A 25,149-nucleotide genomic window follows, 5' to 3' on the forward strand; every position below is an offset into this window, starting at 1 on the left:
ATGAAGGTTTCAGCACATTACTGTACCTCGCTGTTGGCCATGTTGAGTTTGGCAGTGAGCTCCTCTCGTAGATTGTCCAGTTCCTCTCGCAAAAGGCTCTTCTGTTCCTCTAGAGAGTTACGTTCCTTCTCGAACTGTTCCTCCATCTCCTATAAATCCAACAGAACATGCTGATTACAAATAACGACCGCCTACAAACACGTGAGAAACGGTTTATGTTACTGAAGATAAGACAAACGTGATTGAGGAATTGTATTAGTCTAAGTTATAGGTCATCAAAAAATGAACAATCTGTCCATTACTCAGCCTCATGTCGATCCAAATCCATACGAGTAAAGTAACTCGTACAGATTAGAAACAACATGAGGGTGTGTGAATAATGTCAGAAGTTTCATTACTGGATGAACTATTCCTTTAATCATGATAAAATTCTTTTTTAGGCTGTGGCATTTTGAAGGCATTACGGTCTGGAACTTAATTTCAAACATGTCAGGGTAGTGTCTTAGAAAATCCACTTAATATCTGTCTCAGGAAGTAGGAAAAAATAAGATGACAAGATTTGCAATGCAAAAACAAGGCATGAAAAGAAATTAATAGCTATATATTATTCATAATAAGATTCTTCAGCTTTCTAGACCTCTCCACGAAAATAATAATACCGAAACTAATCATAGCCATCCTGTAACATTTACAGAATGAAATGCAATTTTTGATTGTGTCCTGCCCACCACAGTCAGAGAATACAATGGGTCTTATTATTGCACTTACAAGGTAGCATTGAATTAATATTCCTCAAATATTCTGGTTATACATCCTAACTCAAGAATTAAAAATCTGAATTGATAAGATAGAATTGAAAGATTGATAGAATGTTTCAGCTATTATTATAGTTTATTTATTTATTTATTTTTAATTAAGGCAAAAAGAAGCATGAAATGAATATACATTACCATTCAAAAGTCTGGGGTTGAAAAGATTTTTTTATGTTTTTGAAAGAAGTCTCTTCTGTTCACTAAGGCTGCATTTATTTAAACATTAATACTGTGAAATATTACAATTTAAAATGACTATTTTATATTTTAATATATTTTAAAATGTGATTAATTCCTATGATGGTAAAGCTGAATTTTCAGCATCATTACTCAGTGTCACATGATCCTTCAGAAATCATTCTAATATGCTGATTTGCTGCTCAAGAAACATTATTATGATCAATGCTGAAAGAAGTTGTGATGCATAATAGTTTTGTGGAAACCAAGATACATTATTTTCAGGATACTTTGAAATATAGAAACATTTATTTCCTTTGATATATATATATATATATATATATATATATATATATATATATATGTATGTGTATATATATATATATATATATATATATATATATATATATGTATATGTATGTGTATATATATATATATATATATATATATATATATATATATATATATATATATATAAAAAAAAATTATATCATATAGCAATAGATGTTGACAAATTAAAGATGAAAGTGACAAGATCATGTTTCCTGCTTATCTCAAAGAGCAGCGGCATGCTCCTTGCATTAAAGTGAAGTCCACAACGAATCAAACCCACGTCGCTTCATTTCTGTGCATATTCATATACACATCACCTAAAAGAACAGGCAGTGAAAATCCTGTGCGTATGCGGGCGCGTGGGCCTTGAGGAGAAAGAGGTCTTAAGTACGCCTGTTTAAAAAATTGATGGTTAGCACAGACGAGCAAATGGGCTGAGCGCTCAGTATAGCCGGCAGGTGTGCATAATTCACTCCATCCTCAATTCAAGGCACACTAATATGCAAATGGCACCTCTCGAGAGTCCTGGTTTTGCCTCAGTGACATAAGACACGCGTTAAGATGGTAAAAATGGATCCATGCTGTGTGATCCATGTCAAATAAAGTAAAATCCAGTTGTGATCTCCCTCGCAGAAAACATAAAATACAAAATACACATGCAATGCGTGGAGGTTTCCAAAATAAAGATTCTTCTAATGCCACAAGGTCTGTCATCAGAGTAGTGAGTTACCAAACCCACTATGGACACACACTAGAAACTGAATGCGTTCTGGAAAAGAAAGATAAAGAAAGAGAAAGAGAGTGGAAGGGCCCTAGGCTTCTTCTAAAATAGGACGTCAGCATGGTCGTCACGCTGCTTCTGTACAAGGCTGTGAGTCAGCGGCACACTCTAACAGAGGCCACTCTCATTGATTATTCATCTGCGCCTCAATTTTTCAAACCGCATTTCCATTTCTGAGAGTGGCGGGAGCTACAGCGTCGGTGCGATAAGCCCAAAGCAGCCATGCTGTAATGTGATTAACTGCTTGCTGCTGCGGCATCACCAGTGATGTCCACCGGCACAAAGGTTTGCTGAAGGGTCATACGGGTTTGACAGCAGGTGATAAAGGCGGAGCGGGCCGGCTTTGGGTAGGCGTAATCTCTGTAAACATGGAGGGAACTTTTCGGAATGAGATAAAGTGAGAAAATTAGATCCATTAGCATGCATGTGCATGCTACATTCTAAAAGTATGGGAAATGTAAATACGATTGAGTATTTTAAAACTATGTGCATTATTAGCATACCACACTGCTTGCATTTGCATGAAAAGGTCAATAGTACCTGGAGACAAGAAGCTTGCACTGCCAAAGTTTTCACTGGTCCTGACACAAAATATTCACACTATATTGATGTATATTAGTGCTGTCAAATCGATTAATCACAATTAATCACATTATATATATATATTAGGGCTGGGCGATATATCACATACGATTGTCACGCGCATTTCGTCAGTAAAGCCGGTTCCCTGATTACTGCTAAATCGCCATCACCTGCTTTCAAATGGAGCGGCATTTAATAGACAGAGCCGTAGTTCACTGTCAAGCGACGCAATATCGCGTTCATATCGCAGATGAATCGCCTTCGATAATGAACGTGATATTGCGTCGCTTGTCAGTGATCTACGGCTCTGTCTATTAAATGCCGCTCCATTTGAAAGCAGGTGATGGCGATTTAGCGGTAATCAGGGAACCGGCTTTACTGACGAAATGCGCGTGACAATCGCATGCGATATATCGGTCAGCCCTATTAGATGTGATTAATCGTGATTTATCGATATGACAGCGCCAATTTATGCATTTACAAACTTTTTTATTAGATGCGATTCTATATATCTACAGTAATTTATACAGTAAATTTTTCACATATAATGTTTTGCATATTTTTTTTATACTTATTTAACTATTATACATTATCCACACATACACAACCATTCAAAACAAAAGTTTTTTTTTTTTTTTTTTTTTTTTTTTTTTTACAGAAATGAAATGAATACTTTCATTCAAAAGTTTCAGGAAAGAAGTTTACATGGTTACAAATAACATATATTAAAAATTATATTCAAAAATGGATTTTTCCCCCCTTTCTAGACATCACGGTTATCACAAAAATATTTAGCAGCACAACTGTTTTCAACATTGATAATAATGAAAAATGTTTCTTGAGGACCCAATCAGCATATTAGAATGATTTCTGAAGGATCATGTGACTCTTGCGACTGGAATAAATCACAGGAATAAATTACACTTTAAAAGTTATTTTTGAGTTATTTTAAATTGCAATAATATTTCAAAATATTACTTTTTACTGTATTTTTGATCAAATAAAAGCAGCCTTGGTGAGCATAAAAGACTTCTTTCATTAAAACAATAAAAACAAACATTAAAAACACTAATCTCAATGTCTTTTTTAGACTTTGGCTTGAGTGAGCCGAAAATTAATGCACACCCTGAGAAGATATCTGAGCAGGAAACAGAAATAACTCACTGCTGCTCTGCTATGTTCAGCTAACAATCTGTTGTGTGTGATTTATAATTACAAAAAGATTAAGTAGTTGTGAACTGTTTGGATGTGGATGTGCTGGCCTGCTGGCAGCTGCCTATTTTGAGGGAGGGTGACAGATTGCGCTCTGACTGTGTCAATTCCGTGCAGCTTTGTATGCTTTCATTTCATATGCTATCAGCTATTGAAATCAAAACAGACGGTTTAGTCATTACGTTTGCTATTTACAAACCTGTCTCCACTGATGAGGGAAATAACAGTTATGCCTTTCATTGTTAAATCACTAAAGATCAAGTGTGTCCTGTCTGGGACACTTTGAGCAGGGTGGAGATGGTGAGATGGAGGAAGGACAGAGGTGAGAGTGTGTGAGATATGAATTTGCACTGTTGTGCCTAACGAAGCAAGGAAGCCAAGCTGGGTACTGTACTCTTCCTTTCTACTAAACCTCCTGGAGCTGAGGCACCTGCGCTTTCCCTTTCTGTTTCTCTATTGGTTTAGTGTTTTTTAAACACTAGATTTAGCTTATGATTAGTGGTCGATCTATCACCAAGGCTGATATATATAGCGGCCGATATTTGCCATTTTTTAAAGTTTATCTGTTTGGTCGATGTGTCAGAAGCGGGACGATACTGATTGGCTGATACCGATATTTAAAAAATGTCAAATATGACTGAATTCAGCCGTGAGATCTTTTAAGATCTACAAGTGTGCATTCATTTACTCTGTGTGTAACGGTCGGTCTGTGCGAACTCAATGCAGACAGGAGAGTTCTGCTGTCACTGGACGCACATGATCCATAAACTTTAAACTCTTGATTTCAAACTATATGCTGTATTCCATTTCCCACTATGCCATATTCATGTCATTTTCACTGTGTACTGTATGTAAAATTCAACCTGATCACATGAGAATGCTACCACTAGTTATGATTAAAAAACAAAATGTATTTTACAGCCTGTTTACATCGGAGAGCCTTCTAAAGTTCCACAAACTATATTTATTCTCTAGTTCTTTAGAAAATCTGGAGCTTTAAGAGGCATCATGCACCTGCTTTTTTATTTGAAGTGGCAGTTCTGGTTCATTTAATGCCCAAGGCAAGATAAAACATGACCAAAAAGATGCATTTTTTAACAACTTAGTAGTTATGTATTTAAGTGTAGGATATGTTAGGCTGTGTTCACATGTCACAAAAAATCCAGATCAGAATTTGTTGCACGTGTAATAACGAGATCCTTTTTTTGCATCCATTCTGAGCCACTTCCAAATGTGGTTTTAAATCAGATACATATCCAATATCTGGACATCTGACCTGCGTCTAAACATGTACAGTGGGTAGGCAAAGTATTCAGACCCCCTTAAATTTTTCACTCTTTGTTATATTGCAGCCATTTGCTAAAATCATTTAAGTTCTTTTTTTTCCCCATTAATGTATACACAGCACCCCATATTGACAGAAAAACACAGAATTGTTGACATTTTTGCAGATTTATTAAAAAAGAACAACTGAAATATCACATGGTCCTAAGTATTCAGACCCTTTGCTGTGACACTCATATATTTAACTCAGGTGCTGTCCATTTCTTCTGATCTTCCTTGAGATGGTTCTACACCTTCATTTGAGTCCAGCTGCGTTTGATTATACTGATTGGACTTGATTAGGAAAGCCACACACCTGTCTATATAAGACCTTACAGCTCACAGTGCATGTCAGAGCAAATGAGAATCATGAGGTCAAAGGAACTGCCTGAAGAGCTCAGAGACAGAATTGTGGCAAGGCACAGATCTGGCCAAGGTTACAAAAAAATTTCTGCTGCATTTAAGGTTCCTAAGAGCACAGTGGCACAGAGCCCTTCCTAGAGCTCACCGTCCGGCCAAACTGAGCTATCGGGGGAGAAGAGCCTTGGTGAGAGAGGTAAAGAAGAACCCAAAGATCACTGTGGCTGAGCTCCAGAGATGCAGTCGGGAGATGGAAGAAAGTTGTATAAAGTCAACCATCACTGCAGCCCTCCACCATTCGGGGCTTTATGGCAGAGTGGCCCGACGGAAGCCTCTCCTCAGTGCAAGACACATGAAAGCCTGCATGGAGTTTGCCAAGATGGTGAGAAATAAGATTCTCTGGTCTGATGAGACCAAGATAGAACTTTTTGGCCTTAATTCTAAGCGGTATGTGTGGAGAAAACCAGGCACTGCTCATCACCTGTCCTATACAGTCCCAACAGTGAAGCATGGTGGTGGCAGCATCATGCTGTGGGGGTGTTTTTCAGCTGCAGGGACAGGACGACTGGTTGCAATCGAGGGAAAGATGAATGCGGCCAAGTACAGGGATATCCTGGACGAAAACCTTCTCCAGAGAGCTCAGGACCTCAGACTGGGCCGAAGGTTTACCTTCCAACAAGACAGTGACCCTAAGCACACAGCTAAAATAACGAAGGAGTGGCTTCACAACAACTCTGTGACTGTTCTTGAATGGCCCAGCCAGAGCTCTGACTTAAACCCAATTGAGCATCTCTGGAGAGGCCTAAAAATGGCTGTCCACCAACGTTTACCATCCAAGCTGACAGAACTGGAGAGGATCTGCAAGGAGGAATGGCAGAGGATCCCCAAATCCAGGTGTGAAAAACTTGTTGCATCTTTCCCAGAAAGACTCATGGCTGTATTAGATCAAAAGGGTGCTTCTACTAAATACTGAGCAAAGGGTCTGAATACTTAGGACCATGTGATATTTCAATTTTTCTTTTTTAATAAATCTGCAAAAATGTCAACAATTCTGTGTTTTTCGGTCAATATGGGGTGCTGTGTGTACATTAATGAGGAAAAAAATGAACTTAAATGATTTTAGCAAATGGCTGCAATATAACAAAGAGTGAAAAATTTAAGGGGGTCTGAATACTTTCCGTACCCACTGTATATCCGACTCCCCTTGCCACCAATGGTACTTTTACTTGAGTATATTTTTTAGTACTCTTTCCACCCTTGCTAATGAATGAACTAACTAACAAACGAACGAAAATATCAGTTTATAAAAAATAGCTTTGTATCACAACATCTAAAACGACGATATTTTAGATCAACTTCCATCTATCTCTGTACCTGATTATTATCTCAGCAGACAGACTGGATCCTTGTGTGCTTATAAATAAATACTAATAATTGTTTTTTCAAAACTCATACATTTTAAATATGGTTTGTCAAATTATTACGTTCTCCAATTCCCAACCTGCTACAATTGTTCTCCCTGATCTTCCACTTGCGCTCAAAGGAACAGTGGCCGATATTTGTCATTTTTTAAATATCGGTATCGGCCGATAAGTTTATCTGTTTGGTCGATGTGTGAGAAGCGGGACTTTTATTTTGTCAGTGATGTGATCGTTGACCACTTCTGACACATTGGCCAAACAGATAAACTTATCGGCCGATACCGATATTTAAAAAAGAAGTCAAATATCGGCCACTATATATCGGCGATATATATATAGGTCGACCACTAATTATAAGCTTTTTCTCTATTGTTTTTAGGAGTGTGTGTGAGTGCAGTCTTGCCGCTGTCGCCTTTGGCTTGCTTAGTTGGGGACACTTGACATTTGATATTCAGCAGTGTTTTGATATGCCTGCATTGACACCATTGTATGCAAACTGAACTGAGCTGGATGATGACATCAATGTTTACTCCAGTGCTGATATACATTTACTAAATTAAATAACTATTGTTTCTTACAACCGAATGAATCGATACTGAATTTACTTACGATGGACAATGATACCATTTTCTTTAAGAGCTGCTGTGCAGCCAAAATGATATACTAGTTATCACTGTAAAGCTGCTTTGACACAATCCGCATTGTAAAAAGTGCTATATAAATAAAGGTGACTTGACTTGTGTGAAAAAAATGCTAAACCAACGCTCCCATTCTCTGTCTTCATAAATGTACGGCCTCTGTTTAACAGTCCTATCTCAGCAGACAGACTGGATCCTTGTGTGGTTATAAATAAATACTAATAATTGTTTTTTCAAAACTCATACATTTTAAATATGGTTTGTCAAATTATTACATTCTCCAATTCCCAACCTGCTACAGTTGTTCTCCCTGATCTTCCACTTGCGCTCAAAGGAACTTCCTGTTCTTTCCCAAGGTGACACCTCTATAACTGACGCTAGTCAGCGAGTTACTCTTCAGTCTGAACCTAACGTCTAAAGTGCAGTCATGCTGATGTCTTGACAGGACAGCTCTGAGAGTGTTTAAAAAGTTGTATGTGGCCACGGCTGACAGCGATGGGTGTTGTGACAGAGTTCACTCACGGACAGGAGGCGGTTCTTCTCTTTCTCTGAGACACTCTGGGTGTTCTCCAGAGCGGCCCGGTGCTTCCTGGAGAGCTCCTCCACCGCCCGACTGTGGGTATCCTTAAAGTGAGCAGTGTCTTCTTCATATTTGGCACGCAAGTTCATGAGCTCCTTCTCATAGATCTGCTTTTCCTCTCGAAGTGACTGTTGAGAAAAATTAAAAGACAAATATTAAAATTAAAAGATGGTCTGATACTTTATATTATATATATATATATATATATATATATATATATATATATATATATATATATATATATATATATATATATATATATATATATATATGCATGCATTTATTTGATCAAAATACAGTAAAACAGTTAATGCTGTTTTTTTCGATATTTATGCATTATGCATAATTTATTTATGCATTATGCATAATTTATTCCTGTGATGCAAAGCTGAATTTTCAGCATCATTACTCCAGTCTATAGTGTCACATAATCCTTTAAAAAAATCATTCTAATATGCTGTTTTGCTGCTCAAGAAACATTTCTTGTTATTATCAATGTTGAATCAGTTTTGCTTCTAAATATTTTTGTGTAAACAACTGCTGATGATACATTTTTTCTGTATTCTTTAAGTTTGAAACATAAACAGCAAAAAGATAAACTGAAATGCATAACATTTAATGACTACTTTTTTAAAATGCAAGTTGCTTTTTTATTCAACATTGGGGAAACAGCATATAATGCAACTGTGTTAATATTCTTGGTTTTTTGAGTCATTTTTGTAGTTTGGTTTTAATAAATGGTCTTTTTGGACTGAGAAGGAAGCTTTGAGTTCTCATAGTAAATGTTGATTCCTCATGAAATTACATTTAATATCGTAATATTATATGTCATTTAAAAAAGTACACATCAGTGCTATAAAACCCTTTTCACATTCACATTCACAATAATCAGGACACAAAGCGAAAGTGAGTCTGTGAACGTTAGAGTACGGTTAATAAAAAGTATACAAACAGGTATCATTAAAGGACAAGGTCTCTTCTTCAGAAATGCAATGAATGCAATCAAAAACTATGGGTGGGAGGTCTTTCTCTTGTATTGCTCCCAGGTTGTGGAATTCTCTGCCTTTTCCTATTAGGAATGCTCCATCTTTTGATTGTTTTAAGAATTTACTCAAAACATATCTTTTTAGTGAAGCTTTTAAGTTATAATTTACAGTTATTGTTGCCACTGTTGCATTTGTGTTATTATTGTGATTATCATTATGGAGTAGTGTTGTTTCTTTTATTGTTGTTTTTATTGTTGTAGCGCCTTGAGTGTAAGAAAGGCGCAATACAAATAAAATGTATTATTATTATTATTATTATTATTATTAAAAGTATAACAGTGAAAACTGACAGACACCTTCAAAGCAAACAGACACTGTAAAGCAACCGCCCGCAAGTAAATAAACTTCCATTATAAGACCAGCAGAAGTGTCAGCAGAGTGAATGACTCCACAATGCTTTCCCGCTCTTTTTAGTGAGTGTTGTCATAGTAACACCTAACTCAAGGCTGTGCTGCTAACAGACTGTGATGTGGGCGACAGAAAGAAACAGAGAGAAAGCTTGATGAGACCTTTTCAAAGGGGAATTATCCTGAAATTCAAGCACACAGCAGCAGACCAAAGAGACAGCCAATAATACCATATATTCTTCATAATACTTAATATATTGTACATACCAAATTTTTGCAAATTTGACTGGTTGGTCTTATAGGGAAGTGCTGAAATTAGGCTGGTTTGACCTGAACCTAATCTGATGTGTGCATTAGGCTAATGTTCACACATTCCATGTTTCTAAAACAGCAAGAAGGAATGCAGCAGAGTGAAATAGGTGACAGCAGAAAACATTTAGACCTACATTTAGGATATATGTATTTGAATTGCATATAACATTTCCACCCATTTGGATTACACAGTTTTAACATTAAACTAATAAAACGTGAAGCATATTTGTCAGTCATATATACAGTAAATGAAACAGGTAAGATTTCTGTAAAAGTAAACCGAATACACAGTAACTAGGATTACATAATCAATCAATAAATCCAATTTCTTTTAATCAATACATTTTAAGTGACTGAATATTATATACTGAATTTAAATATCCAACTTTTCAGAGATTTTTACTATGCTGACCATCAAAAATCACTGTTAACATGCAAATCAACAAATCCCCACTAAACTAAATTTAAAAAATGTATTAGCTGACTTCACAAATCAACCAGTCAGTTGTTGGACACTAGTCATCCATCTTGACCAGCGTTGCCAAAGGCTACTTTTAAGCTGTTTCTGCAGGTTTTCATTTCTTTCTGTGGGTTGATTTCCACCCCGTACATACTATTTCGGCGCTCCAGGTTCAAACGCCCTTAAAACAACCCCCAGAAGCAGAAGTTCAATGGAGAATTCAGCCACCCGACGAAGAAACCGGGCTACCTTTGTTACGCAGACCTGGCAACCTTGATCATGACCCAACGCTAGTATTTTAGTTACTCACATACCATACAATGGTATTTTTGATACTCAATACTCAAAAAATACTAACATTTACCATGGTAGTACCATGGTACTCTTGGAGCTGGAAATATACAGACACAAAAACAAGAATATTATACATTACCATTTAAAAGTTTGAGGTCAGAAAGATTTTTAAAATAAATGAATACTTTTAACAACAAGGACATATTAAATTGATCAAAAGTAACAATAAAGACGTTTAGAATGTTACAAAAGATTTTTGTTTCAAATAAATGCTGTTCTTTTGAACTTTCTATTCATCAGAGAATCCTTACAAGAAGAGTAGTTTATGTGTAACACAACATTTAGATGGATTACTCAGAGACTCAGAGAAAATGGTACAAACACTGTCACTGGGACGATACCCTTTAAAAAGGTTCTAATATATACCCATTTAGGTACTAATATGTACACTTTTGGTACCAATATGCACCTTTAAGGTACTAATATGCACTCTTTAGGTACAAAGATGCACCTTTTGAAAGGGTACCACTCCAGTGACAGCTTTTGTATCTTTTTTTTTTTCATAAGAGACTTTCATTTAATAGACAAAAATAGTGGAGAATGACAATACACTATGGGAAGAGAGAAGGGGAATGACTGGACTGTGCCATGGCTCTTTTAAAAGTTTCCAAATGTCTACTTCTAAAACTGCTGAGAGGGGTATTTCAGGAGCAAAAACAAGCCCACATTCCCACAAACTGTTTTTTGGGGCTCTCAACGTATTAATAATGAAACAAAACCTAAATGCGACAGGACAGCCAAAAAGCCAAACTGCTAGAGCAGATTGTTGCGTGAAAACAGCACGAAATGCCATACTGTAGCGAGTCAAATAAATAGCCATGCTGTCACTGCAAAAGACAAATGATTGCCAGGCTGAGTGAAACCACTGAGAAATAAGAATTCCCGTTCAATCAAACCGACCGTCCACAAAGAGACATATTTTCTGAGGTCTTGCAGTGAGGATTGAGCGTTCTGAATTAAACATTGAGGCCTGGATTTAGCTGTGATAAAGCAGCTAGTGTTTAACACGCGAGATGTGCTTGTATATGCTTAAAACAAGCTAATGATGTCTCAGAGGAACTCATGTGAAATAAATGTTTCTGCAGAAGATTGATGTTTGAGCAACTTACAGACATTCTGCAAATTTGAGATGTTTTTCCTTGCACCATCTCTCCTACACACACCAACTATGCTTCAAGATCTTATGGTGCAATACAAATCGTACCCTCAAAACATATTTGGACACTTAAAAACGTCATTAAGTTCATCAAACCAAGTGGCATCTGCAAAAAATACTGCTAAAGCTTTTCTTGACTTCCCTTTTCTGAGCCATTATTGTAGTGTAGTATCGTTCTTGTGATGTCTGACTACCAGAAAGTATCCAAACACTCTAAGCGGGCCTAAACTGATGCATTTTCAGTAAACTGCATCGGATTGATCCATACCTTCTCCAGGGAGACAACCTGCTGTCTCTGCCTCTCGTCCAGTGTCTGACATTTGTTCTGCAATGCCCCTCTTTCCTCCTCCAGACGTAACACCTTGTCCTTCAGACGAGACTTTTCCGATTCCAGATCCCGAATGACCGCCTCGTGAGTCATCTGGGTGGCCTGCAGGCTTCCGATCTGACCTGAGCGGTAGAGAGAGGGTCAATGCTTTGAATGTCATCTAACACAGACAGGAGAAACACCACGTAGAGGGCAGACAGAGTCAAAGATCCTTTCTAACTGCCAATACTATAAACCTGAACACAGCACATAGACCTCAACTATCACCAGTGATGCTTGCTTACTCAGCAATGAATTAACATATGTATGATGCATATTACGATGTTATGATAAACTATATGCCTTTCTTCACTGACGTTCTGAGTTGTTCAAAGCGTTTCTAAGGAGACTGATTTGTAGAATGCAGCTGTCTGACTCGTGAATATGGTTTGTGTAAAATTAGTAACACATTATTAGCTGTTTGATAACATTGTCAAGCAAAACGCTATTCATATTAATTATGTCCAGGATTTCTAAATTGCCTAAAATGGCTTGAGCCCTTGCCCCTTTAATTGTGAAAGCGGTCATATCGATGTGCCCCCTGAACGCGATTTCTAAACGGAGGTCTGTGCAAGCCACTGTTCTTATTGACAGTCTTCATGCATGCCATTGGTAAAATAATTTTTTAATCATTACCTTCCGCAAATATAAAAACAAAACCAAAACTACATTTTATGCAACTTAGAAATCCTGGACAGGACGTGTCCTGAGAAAATGGCACATATGGTCACCCTAGCTAATGATCATATTCATAGATCTGTGTATTAAATGAGCCAAGGGTGTGGAGTTACATTCAGGCTATTTTAAGGCATTACGATTTTTTTCCCACAGGAAAAAAACACATTTAAATATGTAATTTTGGTGATCAAAGATGAGTTTTAAGGGATAAAATTATTGACTACAAGGGGACTTTAACAATGGAATACTAGTGTGCTGCTTATTGCATACTGCACAGTATATACTGTATATTGCATAGTAGTATGTTGAACAGCATGGAACAGCAAACATGCTTAACTTAAAATTGTCTTAACTTTTGGCAACCAAAGATGAATCAAAAAAGCAGTGTTGTTATTTTCAAAAACATATTAAAAATGGTTTTTGTTCATTGAAATAAAGCTGAAAAAGTAAAATATTTTATATTAATATATAAAGTAGTGTCATAGAAATATGTAAAAAATATTAATAATAATAAAAACAACAAAAGCACATAATTACTTGAAAATAAAATCATAAAAAAAGCATAAAAATAAAAGCTAATTCAAAATATTAATGAATACTATAAAAGTATCTAAATAATACTAACATAACACTGCAAGAATGAGTTAAACAGGAGATTGAAATTGCTTCCAGTTCATTTGTCAAACTGGAAATAAATGGTCAAGTTTGTTGCATTGCATTGTGGGAAGCAATATTTGAGTTTTTCAATGTCCTTGATGGTTCTGGTACTACTTACATTTTCAGCATTTTCTTATCTTTTAATAAAACAGTGTTTAATGTAGGTTAATTGTGTTAGAGTTAATGATATCTGCACTTTATTTCACTATAAACATTTAAAAAGAAATGCACTTGTCAGTGATATGGCCTGCTGGTCAATGCGTGGGCTACCGGAGTTCAAGACTGGATAAAAATCTCAGATAACGGCTTCAGCTTCATGTTAAATTCATTAATGGCGTGCAGAAAGCACATTCTCACTGTAATTACACTAAACACAAACACAGAGTGTGAGTTAAGCGCTTCAGCCCCTATTGTTTCTCCCAGATAGAAGATCAGAAGTCTGTTTGGCATTTAGGTGTGACAGGCCCAGCTGGGTTCTGCCTCCCTCAGGGAACATTCCAGAATGTGGGTGATGAACACAGCTAGGACACACATCTGCTGTTGCCAGGATACCAGGGGCTGATCTGTAACCCCAAACTTTTCTGTCAACAACAATGGCCAGTGGACCTGTGGCACTAATTTGACGTGAAATCCACTTAGCCTTTTACCCAATAATATATTCTGATAATTAGTTTAGGTTTTTTTTTTTTTTTTTTTTTTTTTTTAAAAGTCACTACTTTTTAGCCAATCAACTGTTTAGGTTTGAATATAGCAAATCATAAAGATATTAAATACAAATAAAATCAGAATCAGGCCTTATCTGTGAAGTTACAATAGATTTTAACCTAAAACAAAATGTAATAATTGTAATTATTATTATTAATATTACAAATCATTTTCTGAAATGCATGGGTTCATATTTTTGAGGTTAAAATCTATTATTATTATTAATAATAATAATAATAATAGATTTGAACATCAAAATAGTTTACATTATTTTAACACATGCATTTCAAAAAATATTTGTAAAATAATAAAAATTTTTATTTATATTAATACAAAACTATAACAACAGCACCAATAACCAGTGTTGAGTGTAACTCATTACTAAGTAATTAATTACTGTAATTTAATTACTTTTCCCTTGAAAAAGCAAAGTAAAGGATTACTCTTAATTTTTCTGTAATTTAATTACAGTTACTTGTGATGTAATTGCATCAAATACTGTATATAGAACACTTCTATGTAAAATAATTATGAATTTAACATCAACATTTAATAACTAATGTATTTAAAAATGTCCTCCATTTAAATAGTTGGGTTAATTCAAGAATAATTTTATGCAATTTTATATTATATATTTGAATGAATTAGATTATGTATTCTGTTTGCTTCCCTTAATTCAAATTCAGTTCAAACTGAGCAGTTTAGGTTGAACTTAAAGGCACTTAATTGCATTTCATTCTGAATGGCTCACAGCCCTGTTGTGCACGTTGGTAATGGCATAGTAGCCTGAAGCAATATAGAAGGATGAATCAATGAAGCTGAGCGGAGTGCGATTCATCAGTCGACTGTGAGCAGAGGTGATGGGAAAGCGTGTGCATATCTCACTGGCTTTGAGCAGGATCTCGGTGGCCTGCTGTTGCACTCTGTCTCTGGACGCCTCCAGCTCACACTCCGCCTCCCTCTGCCTGATTTCCACAATCTCTGTGTCCTTAGTCACTTCCTCCAACTGTTTATGCAGCTCCTGCAGAAACACACACAAATCAATCAGAATAACGACCAAAAACACCTCACATAAAGCTCTCTGTTCATTACTGAGCTGCCTCTCTATATTTAACCATCGTGTGGTTTTTTACTTTGTCTCTCTCTCTCTCTTTCTCTCATATCACTTTTTCCATTTTTGCTTCTCTCACAGTGTCTCCTCTGTTCTCAAATTCATCCTCATTAATTGTGCATGTACACATTAGCTCTTTCTCCCTTTCATCTCTGCTCTCGCTGTCAAATTCCTGCGTCACTTTCTAAAAGAACTTCTCTGCTTCCATCGCTCGTTGCCTTTATAACTTTCTCCTTCACTTCCACCATTGTGGAGCTCATGTGCAAACCATCTTCTTCGACTTTTCCACTGAATTAATTCATTAAATGTATTCTTATATCTTAGGTATAAGAATAACAAAAAGAAACGGGAAAGAAACAGATCACTTCTAGGAAAATGCATGCATTTTTTTCTTGATTATGATTACAACTTGAATGGTCATGTTCTGCAGTACTGAAGAAAATCACACACTTTTTTTTTACACCTAATTGGATTGTTTTACTGGTACAGTGAGAGTGTTATATGAACTAAGATATTTAATATTTATTCAATAATGCAAATTTAGGTCCGTCCATCCATCCATCCATCCATCCATCAATCCATCCATCAATCCATCCATTGATACCCATCCATCCATCCATTGATATCCATCCATCCATCCATCCGTCTGTCCAATATCCATCCATCCGATATCCATCCATCAATCCATCCGATATCCATCCATCAATCCATCCATCCATCCAATCCATCCAATCCAATCCAATCCAATCATCCATCCATCCATCCATCCATCCATTGATATCCATCCATCCATCCGTCCAATATCCATTTATCAATCCATCCGATATCCATCCATCAATCCATCCATCCATCCATCCATCCATCCATCCAATCCATCCAATCCATCCAATCCAATCCATCCATTGATATCCATCCATCCATCCATCCATCCAATATCCATCCATCCATCCATCCATCCATCTGATATCCATCCATCAATCCATCCATCCAATCCAATCCAATCCATCCATCCATCCATCCATCCATCCAGATTGGGGTTAGTAAGATATATATATTATTTTAATAAAGAAATGAACGCTTTTATTCTGCAAGGACCCATTAAACTGATCAAAAGTGACAGTGAATACTTTTATAATGTTACAAAATATTTTCTTTTCAAATAAATGCTGTTCATCATCAAAAAATCCTGAAAAAAGTGAATCAGTTTCCACAAACTTCCACAGCACAACCGATTCCAACATTGATAATAATAAGAAATGCTTCTAAAAGAATCAAATGAGCATATTAGAATGATTTCTGAAGGATCATGTGACACTGATGATGCTGAAAATTCAGCTTCGCGATCGCATTGATAAATTACATTTTTAAATATACATCGATCAGCCATAACATGACCACTGACAAGCGAAGTCAGTAACACTGATTATCTCTTCATCACGGCACCTGTTAGTGGATGGGATATATTAGGCAGCAAGTGAACATTTTGTCCTCAGAGTTGATGTGTTGATGTGAGTGAGTTTGACAAGGGCCAAATTGTGATGGCTAGACGACTGGGTCAGAGCATCTCCAAAACTTCAGCTCTTGTGGGGTGTTCCCGGTCTGCAGTGGTCAGTATCTATCAAAAGTGGTCCAAGGAAGGTACAGTGGTGAACCAGCGACAGGGTCATGGGCGGCCAAGAGTCACTGATGCACGTGGGAATCGAAGGCAGGCCCGTGTGGTCCGATCCAACAGACGAGCTACTGTAGCTCAAATTGCTCAAGAAGTTAATGCTGGTTCTGATAGAAAGGTGTCAGAATATATAGTGCATCACAGTTTGTTGCGTATGGGGCTGCATAGCCGCAAACCAGTCAGGGTGCCCATGCTGACCCCTGTCCACCACCGAAAGCACCAACAGTGGGCACGTGAGCATCAGAACTGGACCACGGAGCAATGGAAGAAGGTGGCCTGGTCTGATGAATCATGTTTTCTTTTACATCACGTGGATGGCCCGGTGCATGTGTGTCATTACCTGGGGGAACACCCACCTGAGCACTGCTGCAGACCATGTACACCCTTTCATGGAAACAGTATTCCCTGGTGGCTGTGGCCTCTTTCAGCAGGATAATGTGTCATGCCAGAAAGCAAAAATGTTTCAGGAATGGTTTGAGGAGCACAACAACGTGTTTGAGGTGTTGACTTGGCCTCCAAGTTCCCCAAATCTCAATCCAATCGAGCATCTGTGGGATGTGATGAACAAACAAGTCCGATCCATGGAGGTCCCACCTCACAACTTACAGGACTTAAAGGATCTGCTGCTAACATCTTGGTGCCAGATACCACAGCACACCTTCAGGGGTCTAGAGGAGTCCATGCCTCGACGGGTCAGGGCTGTTTTGGCAGCAAAAGCGGGACCAACACAATATTAGGAAGATGGTCATAATGTTATGCCTGATCGGTGAATATTCCAATAGAAAACACTTATTTTAAATTGTTATAATATTTCACAATATTACTGTTTTTACTGTATTTTTTATTATATTTTTGAAGAAATGTCTGGTGCTATAATAAAAAATGCCCTTCTAAAATGACCTGTGGAAATCTTTTAATAAGGTGACAGGCGTCTGAAAAACAGCACCATGTAATTGGGTGAAAACCTCCACCTGGGGAAACTAAATGGTCTTTGATTGATGCGTGTCTGATTTGCAGAACAGTGACTTGACCTCAGGTATTTAATTCTGAATTCAATGATTTCACCTGTTAATGCCGTTTTTCTTTAAATGAAATACTCCAAGTGATGTGACGTGGACGCGGCAAACATATCTTAAGAAATTCAGCATTTGATCAGCATAGATTAACAAAAACTAGCACAGACCCCAGGGAGTCGGATCATTATGAGCGTCAGTCTGAAAATGCCACAGTGACTAAAGATCGATTCCATTAAAGATCTGCTCTGTGTGCGTGTTGAGCTAAAAACACCGGCCCAGCACACTGCCATTAAATAGCCATTATAATGTGCTATAAAAAAAGGATTTATGTAAGACAAACACAATATTAAACTGTCCATCATTGCTCTTTTGAATGACCGTATTATAATTCAAGCCAAGCATGTATCTTTTGATGACACCCATAAATTACATTCAGTCAGTTGCTCCATTCAGAAACAAGTCCAAGAAATGCCTTGGAGCTCAGAACATGTGCCACTGCATTTGAAGTCTCTTTACTAAATGTGCCTGAACCATCTGATGTGTTCAGAATGAAACCAAAACACGAGTTTTACTTTCACTGCTAAGATGTTCTGTGTACGCTATTTTAATTATTCAAAATACACTGCAGATGGTTTAGGAAACACTGTATTTGTTCGAACATGTGTTGATAAGGGACTTTTGATAGGTTTTAAAGCAACATCAAACTGCATTTGTAACCTATTTTACTATCATAATGTGATGAAGATATTCAACAAGAAAATACAGTCGTTCACAATGTGACCATGTACGTGCATTAGGAAAAAAGTGTGAATTTAGCTGTCATTTGAACTATTAAGTTTAGATGACCCTTATTATATAAATTAATCTTAATAATTTAATCTTAGATAAAGCTTAAAATTTGTTGCATGTTTAAAGTTTATTTACTTTTCTCAATGAAAGTGACATTTTTTATTTATTTAATTTAATTTGGGATAGTCTACCAAAAAAAAAAGAAAAGAAAAGAAAAAAAAAGTGTCTTTATTTACTGCATTATTTATCTACTTTATTTCTTTTGCAAAACACACAAAACTATTTTTTCAAAGAATGTTAGTAACAAAACAGTTTCGTTTGCCATTCATTGTAGGGACAAAAAAAACACAACGGAAGTTAATGGGAACCGAAACTGTTTGTTTACCAAATATATTCAAAATATCCTATGTTCCACAGAAGAAATGTTTGGAACAATATACATTTACTGCTTTACAAAAATAAAGGAGATAAAATGAAAAGTCATAAGTCGGTGCTTGTGTTGGGTTGTATCTCCATATCATTTAGTTTCAGAAGGACATGTGATGTATCCGGTGGCCTTTACCTTGATGTTGTTCTCCGCAGAAATGAGGGAAGCCTGCAGTTTGTGGGATTTCTCCCTGCTCTCCCTGGCCTCCTCCTGCACCCGCTTCAGTTCACTGCGCAGCTTCCCTAGAGTCTTCTGGAGCGCTGCTTCCTGTGCCTGGAACTCCTTCCTCAGCTCCGCCTCGGTCTTCTTCCAGGCCAGCAGGTTCTCTGCGGTCATCTGCTGCGTGCGTTTCATGGCCTCCAGTTCTCGTTCATAGAAGGCCTGGGCTTTATTTAGCTTGGCCTCGTACTCCTCCACCAGCCGCTTCTTGTCCTGTTTCAGTTCCTCGACCCTTTCGGTCAGTGAATCCACCTCCGCTTTATGAAGCTGTCCCAGTTTCTCCTGGTCTTTGTTGTAGTTGGCATTCTGGCTTTGGTGTGAACGAAGTAGTTCTTGAACCTGTAAAAGCAACATTTATTTGAGGCACAGTTTTTGAAATGAATGCAAAACCTTTGCCAACAATGCTTCCTAACCAGTGACAAGCAATTTGTCTGTTATGAATATAAAAATGCTACAAAACTTGATACATTTACAGCCAATCAGAAGTTATTTGATGTTTAATGTACAGTTATCAGGGAAGGATTTTTTGACAAAAACATCATTAATGCATTATTAATGTAGTGTAGCCTTGTGGTTTAAGATCAAATCTGGCCACCTAATGGTTCAAACCCGACAAGGGGCAATTAATGAACTTTGCAAACGTGACCTTGACCAAGGCACAAGACAAAGGTACTGTCCCGGTAAAAACTGCAATGTAAAAACACACAACACACAACAGCAAAAACAGATAAACAATTGAGTAATTATTAACTTAATTTACCCAAACTTAAAAAAATAATGTTCAGAAAATAATAATAATAATAGAAATAATGTATTATTAACATTGATTTTTTTCTGAACATACTTTTTTCTGATACTTTTTATGTTTGGATTTATTTAAAGTAAATGAACCTAATAATATATTTCTATAGTGCCTTTCCTCAAGGACACAATACACAATATAATCAACCAGAATCATCTGATATGGCCTAAAAATAGCTTCAAATAAGAACATATGTATTTACATTTCACTACGCATTTTTTTTTTTATAGTTTCAGCCCAATGTAGTTATCATTTTCACATCCAGCACCCACGTTGTTTAAATAGCAAATTCACTCACGCCCATCTGTTCGTCCATGGGCGTGCTGGTCTGAAAAAGAGGTGTGTTCAGGTGCATTGTTGGCGTGTTGCTATTTTGAGGCAACTGAAAAGGACTGCGCCATTGACGAACAAAAACCTGGTCTAAAGTCAATGAGATATATATATATATATATATATATATATATATATATATATATATATATATATATATATATATATATATTGCTATTTAAAGGGCATGTTAGTAATAGGCGTCTATATACTCATTAAGAGACTAGGTACAACCCTTTTGGACCATGCACCTGGCGCTTTAGGACCATGCACCTTTCTGTCAAAATAAAAGTGGTTTAATGTTTGAAAATGAAGAAATTAAGACATAAATATTAGTTCAGTGGATTATTTCAAAGAACATTTATTGTCATGGGACTTGTAACATACATAAGCTTAAATTTTGGAGGAAGAGATCTGCTATGATGCTGCTAAGCAAATACAAGAATTAGTTCAGCTTAGTCAAAATTACAAACAAAAAGGACAGGCTGCTGCAAGAAAATGGTAGAACCCCCATAGCAGATCTCTACAGGGGGCACTGGGGAGGAGGAGGGATAGAAGTTTTCATAAATCACAGAGCAGGGCGATTGCAGGCTAGGGTATGAGATATATGGTTATGTGGATTAGGAAGTACTTCTGATTGGCTGCTGTCATGGCACTGGAAGAGCCAATCAGCGCTCAGTTAGAGTTTCATGTCTGAACTATGTATTATTGTAATTTTACAGTTAAGTAAAATAAAATTATTATTATGATGATAATTTAATTATTATTATATTATTTTATATCATTTTTATTATTTTACAGTAAAATATATCAATAGTTGTATTCCTTATTTTGGTTTCATTTAGCATTTTTTTTTACATTTTTATTTTTTAATAAATAATAATTTAATAATGCATTTTAAATCAATTTTGTCTGAAATATCATTATTAGATTTTTTCCCCCCCAAATCATACAGCCCTAGAACAGACCAACATTTTTAAATGTAACCACAGGTAAACCACTCACACACACCTCCTGCCGATGTGCAGCACGAAGCTCCTCTAGAGCCTGCCGTTTCTCTTGCTCAAACTGGGCCTGTAACTGTCCAAAGGAGCGGAGCTTCTCCTCGAAAGAACGTCGCATGTCCTCCACCTCACGGGACATGGTGACCACGCGCTGCGTGTGCTGCGCCTCTGTGCACAGCTGCATGTCCTCCACCCGCTGACGGTACGTCTCGAACTCCGCCAAGGCCTGGCGCTTCATCCGCTCGTGCAGCTCCATGGACTCCTCCAGGGACTGAATGCGCCGCTTCAAGTCCATCTCGTCGCTGATCTTGCTCTTGTACTGCATGATCTTCTCCCGTGTTTCAGAGAGGATCTGCTGCACCTCTTCCTCGTGGGCCTCCTTCAGGGTCTGGATGGCCGCTTCATGTTCGTCATTCTTGGTGTTAAGAGCGTAGATCACCTAGAGAGGAGAGAAGATGGAAAACTGAGAGATGTACATATAAACTGTAAATGAGTTTCGAATGATGTAATCCAATCAAAAGTTGCAACATCTTCTAGAACATTCTAGGCAACAGAAACTGTGTTTGCTCAGAAAGCAAGAGGTCCATGACAGATTAAAAGTTTGAGGAAGTCTGTGCAGAACAAGCATTATGGCAAAGGTTAAGTAAACACTGTTTTGCTGATCTAGAGCATTTGTGCTCAGTGCATTACACATGTAAAGCCACGCAAGGGGCCGACACACTTTAGCAAGCTTTCACTGACTGACCTTTAAATCCAGAAGATTTATGTCCAGCTAAAATATGAAAAAAATGTGACTATAAAAGCTTTTGCATCATACATTTATAGGTCAATTCCTTATTTACAACCAAACTTTTCTGTCCCTCTCTAAACTTTTTCTATAGTGTTCTAAAGTGTACATTAGACATCAAGCGGCAACAAAAAGCTGCACATAATTGTACAAACAAAAAAATTTTATAAGAATGTATATAGACTAGGGGTGGGCGATATGACCAAAATCACGATATGAGTAATTTTATATCACGATAACGATATATATCATAATGATATAGTATTTTTTAAAATAAGGTTTTTATGATATCAAAATGTTTCATACCATTGAATTTTTATAATTCTTAACATTTTCAATATCATTTAAAAAATTGCCTAAAATCAGAAAAAAACAAAAACAAAAATCGAGCTTCCTGAAGACAAGTAAACAGTGATAAAGAGCAAAGAAAACAAACTACAATGGAACAAAAGACACAGACAAAATAGACCTACATAAAAAACTTCAAGCACTAGAAATAGGCTACTAAGTTACATAAAATGTATAATGTAGTCAAATGTATAAAAAAAACAATGCATAGTCTTTACTGTGTAAATTAAATATGCATTTATTCTTATTAAAGTTACAAAAGCAAGCAGTGAGATTTTTTTTCTTTTTTGTTGTTTGATTAGCATTAATCCGCTTGTTAAGTCGTGACGTAAGGAACGCCGTTTCCGGGTCCAAGCCTCGACTCGTTTCACTTGAGAATGCCATCGACGGCCGTTTATGAGCGCTATTTATTCATTTTAAACATCAATCATTTTAAAAAGTTAAACATTTTAAATACTTACAGTCTACACAACAGTCTCCGTGCTTGCAGCATCACAGATATTAATATTTTAACGATTTATAAAAGATGAATCATTGTCTGGCCATCTGGAATTCTGGTATGGAGATAAAGGTTATAATTATATATTTTTTTTAGTATTACACCACATCGTGTATGTATATTAGCACCATTTGTTGTTTTCTTGTGGTATGAGATAGAGCGTTTTTTTTTTTTGCTTTTTTTTTTTTTTTATGAGATAGAGCGTTAGGACCCGGAAGCGCTGCCGCGTGACGTCAGACTTAACAACCGGATAATGATAGCAGGTAAATTTGGATGCTGTCCCTTTAAGACTGACTCCACCAATTAGCACTATAACTTCCGCGATCACGGAATTGCGGAATCCAGTCATAAAAAAGGAATTTACTATATAACACGGAATGTCACGGAATTTGTCAAATTTTTGATGAATGAATTAAAAGCAGGCCAGTACACGTAAATTAAATCGCGATATAGACTAGTGACTGAATATTAAACCGCAAAAGACTATTTAAACATGAATCCTGCATGCCTGTGTGCCTCTGAAATGAATGATGCGGAAGCGCAGTTTCATTTACCTCACACCTCCTCACACACAATCGCGCGGTCGCACGCACGCTGAAGCACGCGCGACGCTCGCAGTGTTGTAGTCCTCTGTCGCCTCACTATATGAACGCACGAATTCATCTCCGAGCTGCTCTGAAAGTCACTTCATTTAACCGCTTCGTTTGAGAAAACTACCGTCATAAACACAGAGAAACTCAAAGCTCTAGGCAAACCGTCAAAATAAAAGTTCGATTTAACTTGACAAACATATTACTGTTGTACAGTAGAATTTAGATAAATTAATTTAATAATAAATTATTAAAATATATTTTAAACAATAATCTCAGTGTTTCTTCCATGTTTTAATTTTAACAGTAAAGCTCTGTTGTGCAGCACATTGTTTGACAAAAAAGTTTAATTTCATGATTAAAAGATAAATTAAATGGTATGCGTTCATTTGATTGCCAGAAAAATATAAGTACACAACAGAACTTCTGAAGAAAAATGTTTGATTATTAAAATGGAATTAAACCAATAAAATGGAATCCAGAAAACAGAATTTGGTAAAAATAAAGTTTGAGGGGAAAGAATAAAACGTAGGGCCCTAAAAAATGTTTTTTTTTTTTGTTTTTTTTGTTAAACTTTTATTAAATTGTTGGTAAATTGGACAAGATTCATTATTTCAATAAATTAGACATGTTTTTTGATTCCTAAAATTTAATTTAACCATTAAAATGGAGTCAAAAAATAAATAAAAAGGAAAAAAAAAACAGAATCCAGAAAAATTAAAATGGAAAAAACAGAATTTGGGAAAAAAATGAAACGGAATTTGGGAAAAAATAAAACGGATTTTATAGGGCTCTACCAATCCGTTATACTCAAGCCTTGTCTTTCTCAACTGTACCTTAAGACAAAAATGGCGGTTACTTGCAAATACATGTTCACTTTGACACATAGGTATGTGTATTTAACCGTTCAAGCGCAATTAGGCATCTCTCAAGTGAAAAATTCAAGCGCGTCTCTCAGACAGTGCTGTCTTTCACTGCTAATTGCGCTTTAATGGTTTAAAACCAATTGTTTTTAAACCACAATGCTTAAAAACGCAAGCAAACGATAAGCTTTCGTGATGCACAGCACAGCAACCTCACGTGAGCATAACCACGACAGAGACGATAGTCCAACTTCTCTACCGGTTGACAAATTTCTACAGGTTATTCGTGTCTACCAGTTTATCCCCCACCCCTACATATTGTGCTTAATAACACTTTAACATCGAGCACGTCCCTAATTCATGATCACCTTCTGAGCGAGGCTGTGCACACTCT

The 25,149-nt window shown here is 36.7% G+C and overlaps 1 protein-coding gene across 4 annotated transcripts in view; it reads right to left on the reverse strand.

Moving 5' to 3' along the window:
• Nucleotides 1-24,015, reverse strand: part of fam184ab (family with sequence similarity 184 member Ab) — a 96,609-nt gene extending 72,594 nt beyond the window's left edge. For 2 of the 4 annotated variants that reach the window (XM_048207572.1, XM_048207569.1), the window contains exons 1-7: nt 23,857-24,014; nt 21,670-22,107; nt 19,449-19,871; nt 15,187-15,322; nt 12,163-12,344; nt 8,162-8,347; nt 27-149 (exon numbers count right to left, since the gene is read on the reverse strand). In XM_048207572.1, the coding sequence (XP_048063529.1) occupies nt 27-149; nt 8,162-8,347; nt 12,163-12,344; nt 15,187-15,322; nt 19,449-19,871; nt 21,670-21,993 (1,374 nt within the window). In that variant the 5' untranslated portion in view covers nt 21,994-22,107; nt 23,857-24,014. Of the gene's footprint in view, nt 1-26; nt 150-8,161; nt 8,348-12,162; nt 12,345-15,186; nt 15,323-19,448; nt 19,872-21,669; nt 22,108-23,856 lie in introns of all 4 variants that reach the window. The other 2 variants (XM_048207570.1, XM_048207571.1) reach the window with 2 other exon arrangements.
• Nucleotides 24,016-25,149: the final 1,134 nt, after the last annotated feature.

Source organism: Megalobrama amblycephala, linkage group LG11 (assembly GCF_018812025.1).
Source record: "Megalobrama amblycephala isolate DHTTF-2021 linkage group LG11, ASM1881202v1, whole genome shotgun sequence".
Lineage (NCBI taxonomy): Eukaryota > Metazoa > Chordata > Actinopteri > Cypriniformes > Xenocyprididae > Megalobrama > Megalobrama amblycephala.